The 25,827-nt window shown below is 33.4% G+C and overlaps 2 protein-coding genes across 2 annotated transcripts in view; both read right to left on the bottom strand.

The window, feature by feature from the left end:
• The window catches only part of tead4 (TEA domain transcription factor 4), a 40,893-nt gene extending 28,483 nt beyond the window's left edge, over window positions 1-12,410 (bottom strand). The window contains exons 1-2 of the mRNA XM_079411546.1: window positions 12,299-12,410; window positions 1,241-1,559 (exon numbers count right to left, since the gene is read on the bottom strand). Coding sequence (XP_079267672.1) covers window positions 1,241-1,247 — 7 coding nt within the window. The 5' untranslated portion in view covers window positions 1,248-1,559; window positions 12,299-12,410. The remainder of the gene's footprint in view (window positions 1-1,240; window positions 1,560-12,298) is intronic.
• Window positions 12,411-13,544: 1,134 nt separating this feature from the next.
• The window catches only part of LOC306866435 (DENN domain-containing protein 2A), a 45,253-nt gene continuing 32,970 nt past the window's right edge, over window positions 13,545-25,827 (bottom strand). Inside the window, exons 9-20 of the mRNA XM_079411650.1 lie at window positions 25,136-25,323; window positions 24,127-24,236; window positions 23,912-23,981; window positions 23,534-23,611; window positions 22,424-22,564; window positions 22,147-22,295; window positions 20,165-20,342; window positions 18,807-18,848; window positions 18,611-18,716; window positions 15,598-15,873; window positions 15,408-15,494; window positions 13,545-14,253 (exon numbers count right to left, since the gene is read on the bottom strand). Coding sequence (XP_079267776.1) covers window positions 14,222-14,253; window positions 15,408-15,494; window positions 15,598-15,873; window positions 18,611-18,716; window positions 18,807-18,848; window positions 20,165-20,342; window positions 22,147-22,295; window positions 22,424-22,564; window positions 23,534-23,611; window positions 23,912-23,981; window positions 24,127-24,236; window positions 25,136-25,323 — 1,457 coding nt within the window. The 3' untranslated portion in view covers window positions 13,545-14,221. The remainder of the gene's footprint in view (window positions 14,254-15,407; window positions 15,495-15,597; window positions 15,874-18,610; window positions 18,717-18,806; window positions 18,849-20,164; window positions 20,343-22,146; window positions 22,296-22,423; window positions 22,565-23,533; window positions 23,612-23,911; window positions 23,982-24,126; window positions 24,237-25,135; window positions 25,324-25,827) is intronic.

The raw sequence follows: 25,827 nt of genomic DNA, 5'->3' as shown, positions 1-25,827 counted from the left end.
CCCCCTGCTGCGATATTGACACGGCTTTATGAAGCTTTATTAAGTTTCACAGCTGATCGGAAGATGACAGACACACACATCCTGTCGCTTTCCTTCTCTCCCAGCGCTCGGTCCATATCAAGCCGTGCCGGCCCATCATCGGGTAATTTCTTACCATCAACAGGTCTGGATCAGACAGACGGACATTTATAGTAAAAAACACACATTGACTGGGCTATTTATAGTGATGAATAAACATGCAAGAGTTGCAAAACAAATTGGAATAAATCATTATCTTTGCAACAAAAAACACTGTTTGCATCAAGAGCTGCTGTTTCTGTTGTATGCATTTCGAAATATGATTGATTTTGACCAAATTGTGCGATTCAGGCTTGTGTTATGTTGTGTTGCGTCATGTTCTTATAAGTTCATGAAACTATTAAATGATTCAAAAGATTCCCTCAAAGTTTGTCTGACTACAGATATCTGTGATATTAAATGGGTTGCAAGTAAATTACAAGATACTTCAGCAGAAACCTGAATTAAGAGGCATAGATGACGCAATAACTAAACTCAAACACAGCATTGATAAATTGGTGAATATAGTTTTTGTTGGAAGTATGATAAATCAGTTTTTGTTTGTCCAATTGATTGCTTTGGAAACTTAGAAATGTGAATATTTCATTTTTATATTGTATATATATATTTTTTTTATTGTAAATATTTGTATTTTTTTATATTGTTTAAATTTGTATATAATAGACAAGCAAAAAAACAGCTTTACTACCTTAAACTATATATACTGTATGTATGTATGTATGTTTATACTGTATATATATACTGTATATGAAGGGTTCAGATGAAAAAGCCAGTCTGAAATTTTCTACTAAAATGAGCTCTTTTCTCAGGATCCTCTTTGTTTAAGTTAAATTATTTCACTTTAATGCCATTGAAAAGAAACTATTCATTGCCATAAAAGTTAAATTACTGAACCTAAACACAGGGGGCTGTGGAAAATTTCAAACGGCACTTAGAGGCTTTTGCATCTGAAACCTTCATATACATATATATGTACATACATATAATATTGTAATAATGGATAGTGAGTATTAAGTCATACAATAGTTTTGTGTGAGTAACATGTTTGGGAAACCACATTAATATTTTTACTCTTCTGCTGCTAGTGGTGCTGAAATCACACGTCCAAGTCACTCAATGGCTGCAAAAGCAAATGCATAGAGGCAGAAGGGAAGAGGCATACCGTACATCTTGCCCTCATCGGAGAGAATGATCTTGCGTCGGCCGCAGGGCGGATAGATGGCCAGTGCCTCCTGAAAGCTCTGCTCGATGTCCGGACTCCACACGCCCTCCGCATCGTTCTCCAGAGGCTTATCCAATCCCTCGCTCAGCTCCTCGCTAGCGCCCCCCGGAGAGGACGCTGATACCCACTCGGACGACAGGGTGTTGGTGGAGAGCAAAACGCCCTAGCAGATACTGATGGGCCAGCTGAGGCTCTGGAAACCGCCCTGGTGGGTAAATGACGGGCTTTTCCAGGTCTGTAACAGGGCAGGTGCTCAATCCTATGGAAGAGAGTAATCTTAGTTAGAGTTGCATTGGATTAAATCAGATGACATGGAAACACAGTAAAATACAATGAAAATATAGCTGCAATCAGCAATTATGTAACTTTTAAATCAGTAGGTGGAACTCTCAACACATTTTCGTGATACTCTCATGGCCATACTGTATATTGATGATGCATAAAAAGATTTGTGTTGATATATGAAAGCATTGCCAAGATAATCCCTGAATTCTTGTTAGGTGTCTTCGCAAGCAAGTTTATTAAGATTTATTGGTAAACTGGTGTTGAATGTTAAATATTCGCTAAGTAAATTTTGTGAGACTTGGTCTGAAGATTCACCATTTTCCCAATAAACCTTAACAAAGTTGCTTGTGTGGTAACGCTTCCTTCATTGAACAAAATCCTCTCCTGTTGCTCTCTCACATCAAAAAAACCCCATATTTAGAACTGTTTCCACTTGTAAACCGTGCTTGATTTGCTACATTTCTCCAAATCTGATGAAGAAACAAACTCATCTACATCTTGGATGAACTGAGGGTGAGTAAGTTTTAAACAAATATTCATTTTTGGGTAAACTATTCCTGGGTGAACCATTCAATGGGAAAAACACACTATTTGCTATTACATCATCCAGATTTGCCACTGCTATTGCAGATGTTGCTATATTGAGCTCCAGACTGGGATATGATCATGGCATGAGTGAGACGACCCCCAGTCATCACAATGCTCCCCAGACTCCATAATCCTACTTGGAAAAAGCTCCTTGGTGGCAAAATCACATTAGGAGGAGACACAGAGTGACATGGAACTGCAATGAGAAGCGGCCTGCAGCCAGAGAGGGCTATTTTAAGAGGTCCCTCAATACAAAACACACACTCTTTGCTATTCAAACTTCTGACTTTATGAGTTCATAAGAACACAACTTGAGGAGAGATCACTGTAAATGATTAGTATTCCACACAAATGTATGTTTTCTTCTGGAATTGTGGTGTTTGTAAGTGTGTACAGGAAGATTAGAGCTACTGAGCAACAGTGCGTCATGCTTGAGTCTGACTCAATCACCCCGCTTTCCTCTGAGCTCGACTTCCTGTACAAAAGTCACAGATCAGACCAAACGCCCTTGAGTTCTTAATGAAACTAATGCTTGATGCAGTCCAAAAATGAATTATTTTACCATTTCACATGTTTACACACTTTTTAGAGAAGTGTGTAAACGTGAAACAGAGTCACTGCATGCATTTATAATGTGCAATAAAACACTAATAACTATAAAAAACAAAACAAAACAAAAAACAGCAAACTCAACTGTATTTACATGAGAAGTTTATTTTCTCTGGTTCGGATGTCAATGTAAACTGGCATATGTAAAGCTAAAATGGAGAAAAAAATCTACATGTGCAGACCAAAGAGTCAGTGTTATTTTAGAATTATTTATATAGTATTTATTAATATCTTGAATTAGCTTTTATTTTTAGATTTTTAGTTTTCATACAAGTTTTCAGTTTTAATAATTTTGTTATATACTTTTGACATTATTATTTTTTCTAAAATATTTTCATTTTATTAGTGAATGAAAAAAGTTAGTTTGCCAAGGCAACATTTCTCATTTTCATTAATGTTTAGGTATTTCATGTTATTTATTTATTTTTTTACAGATTTATTTTAATTACCTAACATGATTTTTAATAGTTTTAGTCAATGCTAACGATACCAGAACTTTCTGAAAATTTACAAATTTAGCTTTACACAGCTTTTATTTTTATATTTTCAGTTTTAATACAGGTTTTCAGTTTTAATAATTTTGTTATGTGCTTTGGACATTATTTTTTTTTAAGTTTAAGTTTAATTTTTTTTTTATTATTATTTGAGTTAGTTGCCAAGGCAACATTTCTAATTTCCATTTAAGTTTAAGTATTTCATGTAATATTTATGTATGTATGTACAGTGGTGTGAAAAAGTGTTGGCCCCCTTCCTGATTTTTTATTTTATTGCATGTTTGTCACACTTTAATGTTTCAGATCATCAAACTAATTTATATATTAATCAAAGATTAAGAAAGTAATTGAGTTCTATCAGTCTGGAAAATATTATAAAGCCATTTCTAAAGCTTTTGGGATATCCAAGAGGTCACAAAAGACCCCACAACAACATCTGCAGGCCTCACTTGCCTCAGTTAAGGTCAGTGTTCATGACTCCACCATAAGAAAGAGACTGGGCAAGAATGGCCTGCATGGCAGAGTTCCAAGACGAAAACCGCTGCTGAGCAAAAAGAACATAAAGGCTCGTCTCAGTTTTGCCAGAAAACATCTTGATGATCCCCAAGACTTTTGGGAAAATACTCTGTGGACTGACGAGACAAAAGTTTAACTTTCTGGAAGGTGTGTGTCCCATTACATCTGGCGTAAAAGTAACACAGCATTTCAGAAAAAGAACATCATAGCAACAGTAAAATATGGTGGTGGTAGTGTGATGGTCTGGGGCTGTTTTGCTGCTTCAGGACCTGGAAGACTTGCTGTGATAAATGAACCATGAATTCAGCTGTCTACCAAAAAATCCTGAAGGACAATGTCCGGCCATCTGTTCGTGACCTCAAGCTGAAGAGAACTTGGGTTTTGCGGAAGGACAATGATCCAAAACACACCAGCAAATCCACCTCTGAATGGCTGAAGAATAACAAAATGAAGACTTTGGAGTGGCCTAGTCAAAGTCCTGACCTGAATCCTATTGAGATGCTGTGGCATGACCTTAAAAAGGCGGTTCATGCTCGAAAACCCTCCAATGTGGCTGAATTACAACAATTCTGCCAAGAAGAGTGGGCCAAAACTCCTCCACAGCGCTGTAACAGACTCATTGCAAGTTATCACAAACGCTTGATTGCAGTTGTTGCTGCTAAGGGTGGCCCGACCAGTTATTAGGTTTAGGGGGCAAGCACTTTTTCACACAGGACCATGTGGGTTTGGATTTTGTTTTCCCTTCATAATAAAAAACTTCATTCAAAAACTGCATGTTGTGTTTACTTGGGTTATCTTTGATTAATATTTAAATTTGTTTGATGATCTGAAACATTAAAGTGTGACAAACATGCAAAAAAATAAAAAATCAGGAAGGGGGCCAACACTTTTTCACACCACTGTATGTATGTATTTAATTTTATTCAGATTTATTTTAATTACCTAACATGATTTGTAATAGTTTTAGTCAAAACTAACAAAACCGGCACTTTCTGAAATTTTTTCTTTCTTTTTTTTTTTTTTAATTTTGCAGTTGTCGCCGTTTTATGCACCATGCATTAAAGTGATTTTTCCATGTTTAAAATATTTTTTAGGTTTTTATATTGTGGCTAAGAAAACCCCTTAACTGTGGTAAAATCACAAATTCCTTGGTGGGTTATTGCTTTAGTTTATCACGTATCATCACATCCAAAAATGAAAATTATGACATCAGTTATTCATCCTCTTGTTGTTCCAAACCTGTATGATTGTCTTTTCTCTGTGGAGAACAAAAGAAAAAAAATGACATTTTGAGAAACAGTTTGAGTTTTTTTTTTTTTTCATATTTGTTTTTTCATATTTGTTTTTTTTCATTCAATGAAAGCCAATAGGGATTCAATGATTTTTGGTTCCCAGTGTTCTTTAAAATATCTTCAGCAGAAGAAAGAAAGTCATACAGGCTTGGTAAAAACACGAGGCTGAGTAAATGACTACATAAAACCTCTCTAGTTGTACACTCAAAAGACACATAGATATACAGTACATTCACATGTGTGTGTAACTCACATACAAAACAAACACACCATATAAACAAACATAAACACACATAGGCACACAACAAAATCCACTTGAATCAGAGCTGGAATATAAACCTGAGAGTTGCGGTGAACCTACACACACACACACGGGATATTAGCTATGGGCTGTACATTAATTTAAAGCTCATATTGTTTAACTGTGGTGTTGTAGCCACAGGGGCTGGTCGGCTCTGATCAAGAGTTCCTGACACACAGCGAGTGTCTCGTTAAGAGCGTCTCTAATAACGCTGTGTTAATGTGATAATAGCACTAAAACAACTCAACTGCCTTTAAGATTAAATGTGGCTAACGTTGCAGCAATGCAAATACAACATTATTTTAATGGTAAAAATGCAGATATGTTACAGATTTACTGCACTAAACAAATGTACAATGGTGCTACTATAGTTTCTCAGACAGTACCATGGCATTCAGGTGCATCTCAAAAAATTAGAATATTGTGAAAAAGGTTAATATTTTGTCACTCATTTCAGAAAGTGAAACCCATATATTATAGATTTATTACACATAGAGTGAAATATTCCAAGCCTTTATTTCTTCAAATTGTGATGATTATGGCTTACAGATAATGAAAACCCAAAATTCAGTGTCTCAGAAAATTAGAATATTACATAAGATCAATAAAAAAAGGATATTTTAAACAGAAATGTCAGGCTTCTATGCACTCAACACTTGGTAGGGGCTCCTTTTGCATGAATTACTGCATCAATGTGGCGTGGCATGGAGGCAATCAGCCTGTGGCACTGCTCAGGTGTAATGGAAGCCCAGGTTGCTTTGATAGCGGCCTTCAGGTCATCTGCATTGTTGGGTCTGGTGTCTCTCATCTTCCTCTTGACAATACCTCATAGATTCTCTATGAGGTTCAGGTCAGGTGAGTTTGCTGGTCAATCAAGCACAGTAACACCATGGTCATTGAACCAGCTTTTGGTACCTTTGGCAGTGTGGGCAGGTGCCAAGTCCTGCTGGAAACTGAAATCAGCATCTCCATAAAGCTTGTCAGCATGAAGGAAGCATGAAGTGCTCTAAAATTTCCTGGTAGATGGCTGCATTGACTGTGGACTTCAGAAAACACAGTGGACCAACACTTCACCTTTTCCTGAAGACCTCTGAGCGTGGTGACTCTTGATGCACTGACTCCAGCTTCAGTTCCTTGTGAAGCTCTCCCAAGTGTTTGAATCAGCTTTGCTTGACAGTATTCTCAAGCTTGTGGTCATCCCTGTTGCTTGTGCACCTTTTCCTACCCAAATTCTTCCTTCCAGTCAACTTTGCATTTAATATGCTTTGATACAGCACTCTGTAAACAGCCACCCCTTTCAGTAATGACCCTCTGTGACTTACCCTCTTTGTGGAGGGCGTCAATGTTCGTCTTCTGGATCATTGCCAAGTCAGCAGTCTTCCCCATTATTGTGGTTTCAAAGAACAAGAGATACCCGGAATTTATACTGTAGGGATGGTCATTTAATGAAACTCAAATATACATATTCTAATATTTTGAGATACTGACTTTCATGAGCTGTAAGCTCTAATCATCAAAATTAAAACAAAAAAACTTTTGAAATGTTTTACTTTACATGTAATGAATCTAAAATATATGAAAGTTTCACTTTTTTAAATAAGTTACAAGAAAAATGAACTTTTTCACAATATTCAAATTGTTTGAGATGCACCTGTATGTTAAAATATTTCCATTGCTGTACCATGGTCCCACTAAAAGGTAGTAACACAGTACTTCCTGTTGGCTTTCCTTAAAATCTATTATCAATTAGCTCTGCAATGCACAAATTATAAAAAGTCTCTTTCATATGTTTGTGTTGTATATGAGCTGTTGAAATCCAGAATTAACTTTGAGAAGCTGCTTTGTGTGTTTAACTTAGGCACAATTCCTAATCTCAGTAACACAATACACACATGAAAGCAGATATTCACACACTTACACACACACATGCAGACAGCCAGCTATGTGTGCTGGTTTTTGAACAAGACAGTGATTTCAGTCAGACACATGACAGACTGTCAGATCAATCTAGAACGTTCTATGGCAACATCCTACAATCAAACCTTCTCCATTTGCTTTAACTGAGAAAAACACAAATACTGATCACAACACAATACAATATAGAAGCTTGTTTCCACCATGGAATTAAAAAAAATTTACGTGGAAAAAAGTTTGTCAACGTCAAAAACTGAGCAGATGAGTATTGTGAGAAAGTTAGATGTTTCCTCAAAATTGTGAGTTTACATCTGGAAATTATGAGTTTATTTTTTGCAAAAAGTATCTTTTGATACTAGGTTTATATTGTGCAATTCTGAGTTTATATCTCATAATTTGGGGTTTTATTACAGAATTCTGAGTTTATATCATAATTTGGGGTTTTAATACAGAATTCTGAGTTTATATCCCATAATTTGGGGTTTTATTACATAATTCTGAGTTTATATCATAAATTGGGGTTTATTACAGAATTCTGAGTTTATATCTCATAATTTGTGGTTTTAAAACAGAATTCTGAGTTTATATCTCATAATTTGGGGTTTTAATACAGAATTCTGAGTTTATATCTCATAATTTGGGGTTTTAATACAGAATTCTGAGTTTATATCTCATAATTTGGGGTTTTATTACAGAATTCTGAGTTTATATCATAAATTGGGGTTTTATTACAGAATTCTGAGTTTATATCTCATAATTTGGGGATTTAATACAGAATTCTGAGTTTATATCTCATAATTTGGGGTTTATTACAGAATTCTGAGTTTATATCTCATAATTTGGGGATTTAATACAGAATTCTGAGTTTATATCTCATAAATTGGGGTTTTATTACAGAATTCTGAGTTTATGTCTCATAATTTGGGGTTTTAAAACAGAATTCTGAGTTTATATCATAAATTGGGGTTTTATTACAGAATTCTGAGTGTATGTCTCATAATTTGGGGTTTTATTACAGAATTCTGAGTTTATATCATAAATTGGGGTTTTATTACAGAATTCAGAGTTTATATCATAAATTGGGGTTTTATTACAGAATTCTGAGTTTATATCTCATAATTTGGGGTTTTAAAACAGAATTCTGAGTTTATATCATAATTTGGGGTTTTAATACAGAATTCTGAGTTTATATCTCATAATTTGGGGTTTTAATACAGAATTCTGAGTTTATATCTCATAATTTGGGGTTTTAAAACAGAATTCTGAGTTTATATCATAATTTGGGGTTTTAATACAGAATTCTGAGTTTATATCATAATTTGGGGTTTTATTACAGAATTCTGAGTTTATATCATAATTTGGGGTTTTAAAACAGAATTCTGAGTTTATATCATAATTTGGGGTTTTATTACATAATTCTGAGTTTATATCATAATTTGGGGTTTTAATACAGAATTCTGAGTTTATATCTCATAATTTGGGGTTTTAAAACAGAATTCTGAGTTTATATCATAATTTGGGGTTTTAATACAGAATTCTGAGTTTATATCATAATTTGGGGTTTTATTACAGAATTCTGAGTTTATATCTCATAATTTGGGGTTTTAATACAGAATTCTGAGTTTATATCTCATAATTTGGGGTTTTATTACAGAATTCTGAGTTTATATCATAAATTGGGGTTTTATTACAGAATTCAGAGTTTATATCATAAATTGGGGTTTTATTACAGAATTCTGAGTTTATATCTCATAATTTGGGGTTTTAAAACAGAATTCTGAGTTTATATCTCATAATTTGGGGTTTTAATACAGAATTCTGAGTTTATATCTCATAATTTGGGGTTTTAAAACAGAATTCTGAGTTTATATCATAATTTGGGGTTTTAATACAGAATTCTGAGTTTATATCATAATTTGGGGTTTTATTACAGAATTCTGAGTTTATATCATAATTTGGGGTTTTAAAACAGAATTCTGAGTTTATATCATAATTTGGGGTTTTATTACATAATTCTGAGTTTATATCATAATTTGGGGTTTTAATACAGAATTCTGAGTTTATATCTCATAATTTGGGGTTTTAAAACAGAATTCTGAGTTTATATCATAATTTGGGGTTTTAATACAGAATTCTGAGTTTATATCATAATTTGGGGTTTTATTACAGAATTCTGAGTTTATATCTCATAATTTGGGGTTTTAATACAGAATTCTGAGTTTATATCTCATAATTTGGGGTTTTAATACAGAATTCTGAGTTTATATCATAATTTGGGGTTTTAATACAGAATTTTGAGTTTATATCTCATAATTTGGGGTTTTATTACAGAATTCTGAGTTTATATCTCATAATTTGGGGTTTTAATAGAGAATTCTGAGTTTATATCGCATAATTTGGGGTTTTATTACAGAATTCTGAGTTTATATCATAAATTGGAGTTTTATTACAGAATTCTGAGTTTATATCTCATAATTTGGGGTTTTATTACAGAATGCTGAGTTTATATCTCATAATTTGGGGTTTTAATACAGAATTCTGAGTTTATATCGCATAATTTGAGGTTTTATTACAGAATTCTGAGTTTATATCATAAATTGGAGTTTTATTACAGAATTCTGAGTTTATATCTCATAATTTGGGGTTTTAAAAGAGAATTCTGAGTTTATATCTCATAATTTGGGGTTTTAATACAGAATTCTGAGTTTATATCGCATAATTTGGGGTTTTAATACAGAATTCTGAGTTTATATCGCATAATTTGGGGTTTTATTACAGAATTCTGAGTTTATATCATAAATTGGAGTTTTATTACAGAATTCTGAGTTTATATCTCATAATTTGGGGTTTTAATACAGAATTCTGAGTTTATATCATAATTTGGGGTTTTAATACAGAATTCTGAGTTTATATCGCATAATTTGGGGTTTTATTACAGAATTCTGAGTTTATATCATAAATTGGAGTTTTATTACAGAATTCTGAGTTTATATCTCATAATTTGGGGTTTTAAAAGAGAATTCTGAGTTTATATCTCATAATTTTTGTTATATATCTTGCAATTCTGAGTTTGTATCACATCATTTTGGGTTTATATCTCACAATTCTGAGTTTGTATCTTGCAAACTCTGAGTTTATATTTTGTAATCTTGCATTTATATCTCAATTCTGGCCTTATATCTCATAATTTTGAGATATATCTCAGAGTTTCAGAGTTAGTATCTCGCAAATCTGAGTTTAAATTTCACAATTCTGAGTTTGGATCTCACAATACAGTTTTTTTTCTATGAATTGTAATAAAAAAGTCAAAATTGTGATATAGAAACTCTATAAATATATATATTTATAAAATATTTTTTTGTCCCGTGACTTTAGAAGGAAAAACCTAATTGTTACTCAATAATAAAGGTAAAAACAAAACAAAAAAGGCAGCAAACTGAACTCTACAGAATTAAACAGATGCAGACAGAGCCCAAGTGTGAAGACGCTCCAACTAAACGCCACATTACGGAGCTCTAATGAAACCTTCACACAGATGCAGCATTTAATAACGTTTCCCTGATGCGTTATATTAAAATAACACAATATCCCTTCCCCCTCGCTTCCTCCCGCGCCGCAGAAAGACCCCGAGCAGCTGGGCACCAGCCCCATTCCACCTGTTGTTCCAGCAGAATATTCCATCCCCCGGGCACTGACTCCTCACCCCAACACTTGAAATATTTACCCATGAGGCCAGCTTCAAATTTCGATCTGTTTAGACTGACTTTGGATCATTCATTTGTCAACTAACTGACCCCTTTTCACAGACCGTGATGACATGTTTACACTGTTACAAGAAAATATTTTCTATACTCTACCTTTTATTCAATGTGTTACATAATAAAAATAAATATTTTGTTTTGTTACTGAAGCAAATTAAAAAATGCAAAAATTATATTTGTTGTCATTTCCATTCACCACTATAGACATTTAACCAACTATGACGACTTGCACTTCTGAGAACCTTGGAAAAGTGTGGCTGGTAAATAAATAAATTAATTTTAGAACTTTAAAGATTTATATTATTAAACATTCATTTGTTTATAAATGCAAATTGTGCATCTTGACAAAACCAACATTTGAATAAAGGAAAAACAACATTAACTGAACTCCTTCAATAGTGTTTAAAAGCATCCCATGATGAACTTTATGTAATCATCTGTTTTTATCACTTTACTATTATTCAACCATGTGAAAAATAGACAGAAAAAAGCCCTTTGACTTGTAGTGTAAACAAATAAACAAGTCTGTAAAACTCAAAGCACATAAAGTGAAAACCTACACATTAAAATAAGAAAATAATTTGTCATTTTGAAATTAATAACAGTATTATTTAATAGCAGTGGTCTGACTAAAGAAATAGGCCTACATAAATAAACACTGGATTAAAATCATTCAAAAAATATTATTTTATATAATAGCTACTATTAATTATTGTTATTTTTATCTTAAAACAAAACAGACAAGACAATCGATAATAATAATAATAATAATGTTTCCACAATTATTATGTAGACACTTTTATTGTATTATTATAATTTTTTATTATAGCCTATACATTTTTCAAACGTACTAAATTGGTTTATATGAAGGAAAACACCTGTAGACATTTGTCATAATTTACAGGATCAACCTAAAGTTTAAGTTTCTAATCGCGATAATTAACGCAATAATAATTAACGAACTGAGACGCCACACACACTTCCTCAGAAAGTTTCCGGCTGTTACGCAGGAAGTCGCTCCGGTGGAGCAGGAAAAAAAGAACGCGGGAATTCGTGAAAAATTCCAACAATTCCAAATATTCCATTGTTACATCACATTTCGTCATCACGTGTCAGAATAACCACTTTCGAGAAGATCTGTACAGCTCTACAAGTTCTTGTAGCTACTTTACATGAAGATTTAGATTTCTGAATAACTCTACAAACACATTGAATTTGTAAATAAATACATTTCTTACCTGTCAGAAGGAACAGTAGGGAAAATGAAGTGTTTTGGTGGTAAAATCTGCCTGAGTGACTGGAAGCGCGCGAGGGAGGCTGGAATTTGAGGAATTGGCTGCAGTATAATGTGAGGAGCGGACAGGAGGAGGGAGGGAGGAGGGAGGTGTGAGGGGAGGTCCCGGGTTTGAAAAGGAAAAAGGAGCAGTCTTGGTGTGGAGAGAAAAGGAAATAAGCCCGGATCCAGAGGGATTCACATTGTTCTGGTCAGTATGAGAGACAGCTGTGTCCTAATAGTCCTGGAAAAGAATCCTTAAACAGTGTCAAGACCCCTCACACTTTCTTTGTATTAAGTACTACCTAAAATAATATTATAAAGACGTTTCACACGTATTAAAAGGTATTTATATCTACTTAATGTGTTAAAAAAATACAGTGTGTGTGTGTTTGTGTTTGCATGGTCCTGTTAATAGTAATGTGTTGCGTTTTCCTTCATTTGAACAAATTTATTATGTTTAATAATATATATATATATGGTTTCTAAATAATATAATATACAATAATACAATATAATATAAATAATATATATATATATATATATATATATATATATATATATATATATATATATATATAGTTACTTGTTTATAAGATTATTCGTTTTACTTTTAAGTAGCCTACCATATAAATACCATAATACATGTATAATTGCTTTACTACTATTAATACTTCCACTGCTTGTCTTTTTATGGATAAATACTCATTTGGAAAATTGCATAAAAGTACAGTCATGATATCAGATGGTATTTTGATATATACCGTGGTACTCAATTAATGCCAAATTCATATAATAAGATATATACACGCTACTCCTAGGAATTAAAAAAACACACACACACACATGGGAAAGCTGTTTTTGTTTGGATAGTGTCCATATTTCCTGGTGTTAAAGCAGTGGGAACACATTTTTTGTTTTCCACTCTTAAGTTTCTCAGATCAGACATGTTGTTTGCGCCCAACAGATTTTGGAGCCCTCTATAGGACACAAACAAACCTGCATCTAAAATCCAAAGGTTAGGAGGCTTGGAGAAACATCTGAATCTATTGCTCATGGGACATTGTGTGCAGAAAGATGCCTGGCTGTAACATCCAGATAACAAAGTACATGATGGTGACGCCACATCCAAGACTCTAGAATTGAGCTCTAACGCAACACATGAATTCAGGTGATCTAGCAAAGGCTACTCAGAAGAAAACAATCCAGATAAAATCTTATTAACAATGTTTATTAAAGCACACTTACAAAAATCAAGCTCAAAGTAACGCTAGTGGTGTTCCTGTAATGCACTTAAGACAGAGAACAAACTTAGTTCTGGTTTCGGTCAAGAACCTTTTCTGTAATAATAGTTCTAGAACAGTTCCGATCCTGCAGTCCCAAGATTCTAGATTTTCCCCCGTTTTTAAACACAGAACCAAACTTGATTCAGTCACAGTGGCGGTGTTTTCTCGGAAACCCGAAGCGGTCGACGGACTCGAGTCTGTAACGTACTACGATAAATAGACTATGACAAACTAACAACATCATTTTGACTTTAAGGGAAACATATCAAGTTTTACAGAGGAAGTCATAAAGGTCTTATTTTTAGAAAGAATATAAATTAATTTATAGCCTCCTGCTTCAGAAGAAGTTGTACTCTATCTCTTAAAAATGTTTGAAATGAGGAAAACGAAAGAAAGAACTGTACATGGCCGCTTCTGTTATGGGTTTCAATAAAGTCCTTTAAGGTCTGTGGTTTGGGGAACTAGAACGGACTGTACAGTGTTTTCCATCGCCTTTGGTCCTCAGGTCCTGTCGGGTCTCTGTATCCCATCCTGCTGGTCTGTTTTGGGTCAGACGATCTGGTGAGAGCGAGTCTAACATACACATGCTACATGGCTAGTTTTCATTTTTTGGACAGGAATTTAATCTTGTGTCCTAAGAGAAAAGAGAGAGGAAAGAGAAATGCTCAAAATCCCACTCAAACACAAATCTTTCTCTCTTTCACAAATACTGGTTCATCAGACTAATGCTGTTCAGAATGGAATAGCAGTTTACTGCAAGGTATACGTATACGTTTTTTGTTTTGTTTCTTTGCTGAAAAATAATTTTTAGTCCCATTTTCTCTATTCAATATCATGGTAGATATTGCTTCCAGTTTTGCATTGTGGGATATAGTATTTGTGCAATATGCAAAATAAAATAAAACAATATAAAATGAAATAAAATAAAAATTCTTTATAAAATATATAAGAACATATAAATTTAAAGTTTATTTTATTATACAATCAAAAACCATATTTCATATTAATGCAATATACTTAATATATATATTGTAATATTAACATAATTATAATATTTTAAGTATATTATTTTGTATATCAAAGAATAAATATTTTATTAAATATTTAATCGTTAAATATATAATTAAATACATAAATAAATGCATAAATATTTATTTACAGCACGTCCCGACAACCATAACCATGAAAATGAAATGTGGAGGAAATGAATTAATTAATTAATATTTTTTATTCATGTATTTATGCATTTATTCATGCATTTATTTGTTTTCAATTATTTAATTATGTATTTAATGATTTATTTATATATTTTTTATTCATGTATTTATGCATTTATTCATGCATTTATTTGTTTTCAATTATTTAATTATGTATTTAATTATTTATTTATATATTTCAATATTTTTTTAATTTTGAGTAATTTGGCCCTCCATATTTATATGTTAATTTTAATATATATTTATATTATTTGTAAATAATAAATAACTTGCAGCAAATTATATATATAAGAATTATATAAAATATATATTTATTAATTTACCATAAGTTATTATGCAATCAAAATATAATTTTCCAATAATAAAATATACTTAATATACTTAAAATATATATAATTATACTTAAAATATAATATTTTAAGAATAATGTTAATTTCCAGCCAGATTGAACAGATCAGGATATTCTATATTTACAGAAGATATGCATATACAGCAGAAACACCACGTCATTCCAAACATGCCCTAATTCTTTGATTTGAGTCTTTAATTAGATCTGCAGGTGAGACATTACCTAAACCTTTGAGGAACTTGTTGACGCCTCTGTTCTCACTGCCTGGCAGAGAATCGAGGTAATCCTGAGCCCTCACCTCAAACAAACCTGTTCAAAAACACAGTATGGCTGTTAAGCACTGTACTTTAGAGACTAAACAGTTAATTCTCACATATAAATTGTATTTGCCAAGATTCATAACCATTCAAACCTTTCAGGCCCTGCCTCCGAAACTCTCTTTCCTGCACGAACCCCGCAAACATCTGCGTCTCCATGAAGACCTCCAGGAATCTCCGCAGGCTCTTGGAGGACACTGCCTTACGGAAGGCCTCGCGCTGGAAGGACGAGGGAGTCGGAGAGGAGGAAGACGAGGCGGAGGATTCTTCATCACGGTCGCTGCCTCCCATAAAGAGTGAGTAATGACCCACGATCTCCACGAAGAACCGCACAAACACCTCTGACACCACGCTGCTCAGAGAACTGGGCTCTAATGAGAAAATTTTGAAAAATCAGGATGCTTGATTATTTGTCCAAAAAGTGACTAGCACGTTAAAAAAATTTTTTTTACATTTGACTGTTTTTGTTGTTTTGACCATTATAGTTATCTAAACTATAACTGAAACAAAAAAACAAAAAAAGTTAACTGAAATAAAATAAACGTTACCTGAAAGAAAATAAAATAATCTTTTAATTTCACCTAGATGCTAAGACAATATTTCTAAGTTTAATTTAGTTAACCTGCGGCCTGTACCATGAAGCCGGATTAGCTGGCTAGCCAGCTAAGTTTACGTTTAGTTTGCACCAATCCTGGGTTTTAGGTACCATGTAAGTGGCTTGGCTTTTAGCGGCGTTTATCGCCATAGTAATTTACACTCCATGACTAACCTGCTCCGGGGCAGGTTATGTTCTAGGTAAGAAATCTCAACCTGAAATTGGACCAATCAGATGTGAGCAAAGTGACACATGTCTGTGCAAAAATGTCACTCCCCCAGTTTCTCTTTCTGCAAATTAAAGGTCACTATATAGTAAAAAAAAAAAAAAATGGAATTGTCTGACTTTAATGATAATTACTTTTATTTGATATGATTTATATAATTATTAAACCATTACACACAAGCAATTTTAGTTTGACAATTATTATAAAGCATTTATTTTAAATGAATATTAATATGTACAGGTTCTAGTCTCTACTGCTATATATTATCTATATAAACGAACTTCACAAGTTTCACTTGTGACTGCACTGATTGAACAAGATCATTTTAATCATTTTATTTGTCCACTTTCATGGTTAAGTACTTTCTCCGGTGTAAATGCATTTAAAATCTCTTTCTGATCTCATTAGCTCTCTCGCTTGCTCTGTGTATGTGATTGATTGTTCACCACTGATGTCACACATTCATGTGCACATGCTCCACAAACTCAGGATCAAAGCCTGAACTGACAAAGAAAGTTGATGACCAGCATCATGGTACCAACAAAGCCAGATTGGAGTGGTTTGGTTTTGGCAACTCGAAACTAATCCTGTAACTCTGAATTTGTTCAACTGCCATCCTGGTACAGGCCCCAGATGTACTAAAATAACTTAAAACTAAAATTTAAAATAAAAAAGAAAACAGAAAATCAAAACATTTGATTTTGAAAAGTTAAAAATAAATAAATAAAAAAACTGATTCAATTAATACTGATTCAAACTATAATAGTATCTAAATAATACTAAAATAATGCAGTTGTCAAGTGCATTAAACCTGATACATGTATATAAATTGAAAAATCTTCTGTAACACTTTACTTATAGCCTTTATGCATTATAAAGGTATTCATTATGCTCATTATAATGCATTATATATTTTCATAACTGTAACCAAAATTAAAATGCATTATAATATTTGAAGATATGTTTGTTATATGTTTTTATGCATTAAGGCGAGACACCCCAGGTGAATGTGGTAAAAAATAATAAATAAATAAATAAATAACTAATAGATATCACCATACTTACACAGTTGATTGCTTACATTAAGAATTACAAACATTTTATGTGTTAAATGTTTTCTGAAACTCTGTTGAAATATGCAAATGAGGTGTTTGGATGAAGCCAGGTTCAAAATTCTTGTTTCATTTTGTTGACATATCAGACTTTTATTTCATAAAATGGCATAAAAAAAAAATCAGGCCAGGAAAAAATATATATTTTTTGCAATTTTTTAGGAATAAAATATTGTATAAAACCAGGCAAATTACATATGAACAAACCCCTCAGTAAAACCCTTCAGAATATGTGACCTTGGACCACAAAACCAGTCATAAGGGTCAATTTCTCAAAATCAACATATTGAGAAAATCGCTTTTAAAGTTGTCCAAATGAAGTTCTTAGCAATGCATATTACTAATCAAAAATTAAGTTTTGATATATTTACTGTAGGAAATTTACAAATTATCTTCATGGAACATGATCTTTACTTAATATCCTAATGAATTTTGACATAAAATAAAAATGGATAATTTTGACCCATACAATGTATTTTTGGCTATTGCTACAAATATACCCCAGTGACTTAAGACTGGTTTCGTGCTCCCCAGAGTCACATATAGATAGTAATAAAACTGTAAAGTTTGGTGCATGCATTACTGAAGTGGAAAGTTTTGGCTCAGTGCAGGAGACAAATCTCATTTTGAGAAAACTGCCTTTAAAGATATGTATTGCAATAGAAATCTACAGACACAAATAGACAAAGTGCTAACAAAGAAACACTTAAAGGTGTATTTTGGATGTTTTCTTTCCACTAGTCTGAAAAAACACTATGAAAACAGCCAAAAATCTCAAAATTGACAGATGCATGAAAAAACCTGCTGCGTCTCGCCTTAAACTTTATAAAGGTGTAAAAATGTATAAATAAGCATTATAGTGTATTACAACTATCACAATTATTTATAAGATCATTCAATGCATTATAAAGTGCATTACAAGGCATAATGAATGCATTAAAATGACTTTTGCTTTTCTAATGCATTATATTTATAGGATTTAAATAAAGTGTTACCAACTTTCTTATTTTGTGAAAAAAGTACATGATGGAATGTTTTTATTGATATTTTGAACTCAGCATCATCAAATGAGCTAATATTAGGCCTTTTTGCAAATCAGCACACATTTTTTCAGAGATGGAGGGCTTTGTTATCTTTCTAACCCCTGAATATGAGAGATCGGGACAGGAATTTACCGCTAGGATTATCTGCCACGTCACACGCCAGCTCCTTCCTCCGTTCTAGAACGTGTTCAAGAGCGGCCTGGAGTTTGTGAGGCAGAATCGAATCCTCATCATCCATCTGAAACAGGAAACACAAACACAGATTTGTTTTGTTTCATCATCGAAATGCAAAACCAGCCTAAATAAAAGACCTACTCGAGTACTGTACCTGTCGCAGGAAACGACTGTTGCCAAGGTCGACCACCAGGACCTGAAAGAGAGCAGAGGACACAGTGATGTCATTTCCTCCTGCATTGGTGATCTCAGCCTTTTCCCCTATCGCAGCTATTGTGAAGAGGTCAGAGGTCAGGGCCGCCCACCTGAATGGGAAGTGCTCAGAGAGAAATATTAGAAATGTGTCTGGCCTCTGATCTTCTCTGTAAAAGAGCCCAATCCGGTTCTTTTGTCCATCCATAAATGCATATAGAATATTAACACCACATCCTAGGCTTTACTGGCCTCGCTTCCTTTCCACATTAGTCATAATGAGGTGTAACATTCAAGAAGTCACAGGTCAAACAGCTGAAAATAACTTTGGAGATATCCTCTGGCTATGTTCCTACCATATCCACGGTTTTACTTTAGCAGTATGCAGTGTGCAACCTGTGCATCTGCCAAAATGTGCAGTATACAACCAGAGAACTGCACTCTATCCCACAATGCAATGCAATTCCAATCTGTTAAAAACAAACAAAACTGTTAAAGAATGCTAAATATGCATTTATTTTCTTTAAATGTACAACGTAAGTGAAACGCATATTATTGCATACTGCATACCAACGTTCTCATTGTAAATTAAAATGAGGACAAAATAATACAAATAAATAAATAAAGTTAACTGAAATAGTTTTTTAAAATTTAAACTGAAATAAAATACCTTGTTATGACTCTGAAACTCACTATAAAAATATATAAATAAAAAAATAAACATGACTGTAATTTATTTCCTTATAACAAAATATAAAAATTATGTTCTTTTCAACATATTCTATAAGTATGATTCATTCATTCGGACAGTTCACTCATGCATTAAAGTGTTTTTCTCACATCAAAATACAAATGGGCTAATGAGGACTTATTCTCAGTTCTCTATTTATCCCTTAATATAAAAAGTAAAACTAAAATAAAACTATACTGTACAGTAAGAACTAAAAAAAAAAAAAAACACTTATGAAATGCAATCTAAACAAGAACTGACCAACAAAATTAAAACTAAACTAGAGAAACAAATTGAAAATTAAATGAAAATAAAACACTACATATAAAAATGTAAAGTATTACAACCTTGCTGCATACTGTCACACTCACTATTAAAAAAGAATGCAGTATACAGTACATACTGCACAAAAAAGTACATTTTATATGTGTGTGTGTGTGTGTGTGTGTGTGTGTGTGTGTGTGTGTGTGTGTGTGTGTTTTTGTAATATATATGTATTTGTTAAATTTTTTTTTTTTTTTAAATATCACTCTTACATACTGACATACTGCAGAAATTGTGTATTACTGTATACATTCGTGGTGTCTCACCTCCTCTAGCGGCAGCTCTTTGAGACGGGCCAGAGAGCTGGAGAGCAGCCCGACTATGAAGGGGGTTGGCGTACAGACGATGTCCATCATGGACGACGGCAGAACCGGGATGTACGTGTGCTGCCAGGTGAACGGGTACAGCAGAGCCACCATGGCATGACAACATTTAGAGAGGGTGCTAAAGAGAAAGAGACATATCAACATGACTGTGCTGACATATTTACACCAGCAGATAGCAGCAAAGAATCAATCAGTGCTGATTGCTAAAGCAGACATCAGTACTCTTGCCCATTCTTTCAATACCTTGTAAATGCTGCAGAAATTAAATAATACAAGAAATAACACAGGATATTATGTATAAAAACCTATTCTAGGACAATTATGATTTTTGCATTGTGACATTTCATTGGGCACTTTTCTCTCCAAATTTGCATTACCATACTGCAAAAAATCAAATAAAAAGAGAATATTTTAATAAAATAAGTAATAATACCAATATTATATTAGTGCTGTCAAACGATTAATTGCAATTAATCGCATCCAAAATAAAAGTTTTTGTTTACATAATATATGTGTGTGTACTGTGTATATTTATTATGTATATATAAATACACACTTATACAGTATATATTTTTTAAAATATTTGCATGTATTTAAATGTACATATTTATATTATATATGAATATATTTAATATACAAATATAACATTTTTCTTAAATAAATACATGCATGTGTGTATATTTATATATACATAATAAATATACACAGTACACACACATATATGATGTAAACAAAAACTTTTATTTTGGATGCGATTAATCATTTGACAGCACTAAATTATATTGAAATGTTTTTATTACTATGAAGTTATCATTATAATATAATTTAAAAATATTTAATCGGAAATTGAGAGGATATTGGCAAATATTGGCAAAATTAATAAGAAAATATTTCTCTTTTGATTTTGGTGTGAAATATGACTCATTAAGTCACCCATTATAAATATAAAAGTATTTTTGCATTTTTCCATTAGCAGATAATAACAACAACAATAAGAACAATCAACAATCATTATTATCAGTTTATCGTTGTTTTAAAAAAATAAATATTCTTATTCAAATAAATATAAAATAAATAAACAAATTATCCAATGTTATTCAACATTGTTTAAAATAAATAATAACAGTAATAATAACAATGAAAAATCATTATTATCAGTTTATCATTTTAATAAAAATATATTAAGTTTAACATTTTTAGTGCAGTGTGATTAATAATCATTTTCACTTTACTGAATGCATTATTTTATTCTTTTGTTCTGTAGAAGAGCTGTTTCATCCACTAAAAACTCAAAAAAAAGATCTTTAGTCATTAGAACGCAGATTTCTTCTCTTATTCGCGAGACGAAACATTACGATTCTTGTGTCAGTGATCTCTTCCTGTGTCCATCGAGATTTATTTCTCCAGCTCATCTTGCTCAACACTGTCGCAAATCATCTTTTTAGGGAGGATGCTGGTTTGATGATCCCTAAGAAGGGACCCGGCTCTCATTACAGACCCAGAACGCCATGTGAGCGCTAGTCTCTCTCTTTTTCCGTAGAAAATAACATTGGGGTTGACTTTTGTTCCCAAGGCGACTATATAACACAACAGCATTTTTTCCATATCTGTCTTGAGCCGTGAAAAACAGTTCCACAAGTCCCACTTTTTCCCTTCTTGTAATGCCATATCTTTTCATTCTTCCCTTGTCGTCTTTTGGGTTCATAATGCGAACAAACCCCAGTTTGACACACTACAGTCAGTGATCCATGCGTTTATCATGTATCCTTATGAATGCTGATAGACCCCATTTACACAAGTGAACATCCAGAACAAGCACCACCTGTCAATCAACCTCTGTATTAAAACAAGGGTTCTAAGCTTGGCTATATTGCTGGAAGAGATACCTCAGACAGTATCGGGCAGGTGTAAATGGGTCGTACCTGAGTTTATCTGCGGTGAAGATGACCCTTCGCTCCAGCAGAAGAGAAGCAAACACCCGCAGAAGCAGACGCAAGCTCAGAGAGGAAAACAAACACTCAAAGTCCACATGCTCCAGACGGGAATCTGAAGGCCGACATAATTCAATCACCTACGGAAAGAGTAAGAGAGAGAAACGGGATTAGCTTTGAGACTCAAACTCGTTTGTCAAGTTGAAACGTTCACTGTAGAATTCCAGAAGTTATTCTCAGCCCCTTCCAAGGCCTTTTATATACTGACCTCTGTTCCTGAACCCGGCAGAAAGTTTTTAATGCTGATGGTTCTGCCCGGCGCTGGGAACGGAGCCTCCATAATTCCTCTCATAAACGGCTGGACCAGCGCAGGGGAAATGGCTCGTCGCTTCTCTACCTCATCCAGGATCTGCATCAGACAGACATCAGCATACATGTATGATCTGTTTAATGTCACCATGATTTTGATGTGAATCTACAGTTTTTTAAATCACTATTTTTGCCAAAGTTCAAAACAAATAAATATAATAATACCAATGAGAATAACAGTAATTATTGTCAGTTTATCATTGTATTAAAAATATTTTTAAATAAAATTTTTGCACACCACTCATACATTATTCAACATAATTCTAAATTAAATAATCATTTTACAAAAAATAATAAAAAAAGTTACTTAGATAAAAAAGTTAATTTTTATAATTTTAATAAAAAACAAATAATAATAAAAAAAATGAATAAAGAAAACAAAACAAATATTTAGGGTAAGATTTCTGTGGCTAAAACAACAACAAAAAACATAAAATAAAATACAATAAACTTGTCTTTAGGGTCTTTAGAGGCCCTACAGGCTGTAATGCCTATGGCTAGAATAGAATAGAATAGAATAGAATAGAATAGAATAGAATAGAATAGAATAAGCATGTCTTTAGGGTAAAAGGCCCTACAGGCTGTAATGCCTATGGCTAGAATAGAATAGAATAGAATAGAATAGAATAGAATAGAATAGAATAGAATAGAATAGAATAGAATAAGCATGTCTTTAGGGTAAAAGGCCCTACAGGCTGTAATGCCTATGGCTAGAATAGAATAGAATAGAATAGAATAGAATAGAATAGAATAGAATAGAATAGAATAGAATAAGCATGTCTTTAGGGTAAGAGGCCCTGCAGGCTGTAACTCCTATGGCTTATCAAATACCACTAAAACTAAAATAATAATAAAATAAAATTAATAAAAAAATTATTAAATTAATTAATTGCATTTATTAAAATTAATCAAATAAAATATTTTAATTAATAATGCCAATGGCAGAGAAGCACTAGATGACAGATGGCACACTGAACTTGATTAAATGTTTAAAGGTCAAATGAAATACCTTAGAAAACAGATCAAAACAGCCCAGTCTGCTCACAATGCAGTACACTTCAGGTAGACGCCTCCCTTTACCACTGGGCTATAAACACAGGCACACAAACGACTGATGAGACTCCCAAAAAATGAATTTAAAACACAAAATAACTGCTAACTGGAAGTCACTTGAATGCAACCTGATGAGGTCACATATGACAATGTGGCATTTAAAAAAAAACAATAGGCAGCATATATTGTGCAGTATTGAGTAAAAAGTTATTTAATTTTGAAGCACATTAATATCTCATTCAAGTTTTGTAATAAATGTCTAGCCTGTGGTAATGTACTCTACATTATTAGGAATGAATGTTTTCTGCAAAATGAAAAAGAAAGAGCAGCTCACCAGTAAACGGCGACAGTAGCCAAATCTTCGGCTCCCATCTTCACCGGTTAAGACGAACGAGAATGTTTCACTATAAAGAATAGATTCAATTCCAATGAGCAAATGATTCCCAAACAGCACAAAAAGCATATATATATCAGCAAATAACAACAAATGTGCTTCTAATAATTATCGAGGTTGCTTTTGTAAGGCTGTAAACCATGTGGAGTCGATACCTGGGGAAATTGTCCACAGGTGCCCAGTCTTTCGCGTCAGGGAAACAGAACTGCGGAATGACTTTCAGCTGGTCTTCAGCCTCTCGCATAAACTTGAAGCTTCGTTCAAACTAATGAGGAAAAAGAATCAGGAACACAGATGCATGAATGTCTCGTGCCCAAATAGATCATTAGTTCTGTAGTAGGGTACAACAGGGCTAAAGGCACACCTTAAGAAAAAATGTGCTTTTCACTGAGCCTAAAATGTCTAATTGCAGAATATATACATTTGTATTGAATATTAAATGGAGAAACAGATTTTGTGTGAAAATAAATCCAACAAGTCGTTTATTTTGTTTAAAAATCGTATAAATATATGAGGTGGAAAGAGGGGCCTTTTACCCCACACCTGGTATTTTATTATATGATATGATTAATATCATGTTTTTAAATATGATGGTTTCATTCTAAACATGGTGATTAATATCTCTGATATGGACACCCAACATAATATATGATATTTACCATCTGAATCTAACCATGACATGTCAACAAATGGAAAAGTCAGCCATTTATTAATTATCATGTTAATTACTGTGCCTTTAGCCCCAACAGCGGGGGCGCTTTTTACCCTAAATACCATACTTTTACATATTCTTTTGTTATTTAAAAACTGTTGCTTTAATTATCTTAAACAAAACTGAAAATCATAAAGACGACCTTTGTCTCAAAATAGATGCATTAATTTTAGCGATTCTCATTTGGTACTTAAATCTACAACTTTTTTAAAAAACATAAAATATTAGATCAAGTAAGCACAGAATCAACTTTGCACGGCTGCGCACGATCGCATCAAGGATCAGACAAATATACACATGCATCTAGAAAAGAGTATGTTTTGGAAAGTGCTACGCCACGTTTTTGTGCCATCTAGTGGTTTAGAGCAAAATAATATCAACGGCACCTTTTACCCCGGGGTGCCTTTAGCCCCGTTGTACCCTACATGTTTTTGGAAGGAAAATGTTTATACCTTGAGAGGGAACTGCTGTGTGACTTCTGGTAAATACGGCATGCCTGCTTTGGTCTTATGAAGAGCCACAACCAGAAAGTACTCAAACAACTTTCGCTCCTGAAGTTCCATCAAGTCTCGCTCCAGAGTGCGATATCGGCCGGTTTGCCTCAACATAGACTGGACCGACACTAATCTCTGACTGTGAGCTAAAACAGAAGAAGAAGAGGAAGGATAAACAGAAAAGAATGATTGGTTTTTCCCATAGAATGAAAAGTACATTAAAAGAATAGTTCACCCCGAATTTTAAATTTGCTGAAAATGCCTCAGCCATCCAAGATGTAGATGAGCTTGTTTCTTCATTAGAACAGATTTAGAGAAATGTAGCATTACATCACTTGCTCAGCAATGGATCCTCTGCAGTGAATAGGTGCCGTCAGAATAAGAGCCGTCCACACGGGGACGTGTTTAGCTGTATGCATAAAACTTTTGTATTGTTTCGTCCAGACAGATCTGGTGTTTTGGGAGCCTGAAACCGCTACTTTTTGAAACCGGGTCCTAGAGTGGATAAATCTGAAAACGACAGCCTTGCATTTTCATGTGTACAGCCAATCCGTATATTTTGTGAAACAATGGTGTCATCACCCCACGTCTTGACCCAGACACCACTACGTCACGTAACAGCAACAATAACATGAACAAACAATAAACGA

The sequence above is a fragment of the Barbus barbus genome, assembly GCF_936440315.1.
Source record: "Barbus barbus genome assembly, chromosome: 48".
Lineage (NCBI taxonomy): Eukaryota > Metazoa > Chordata > Actinopteri > Cypriniformes > Cyprinidae > Barbus > Barbus barbus.
Note: the sequence above shows the minus strand (reverse complement) of the source record. Positions and strands in the feature narration are given on the sequence as shown.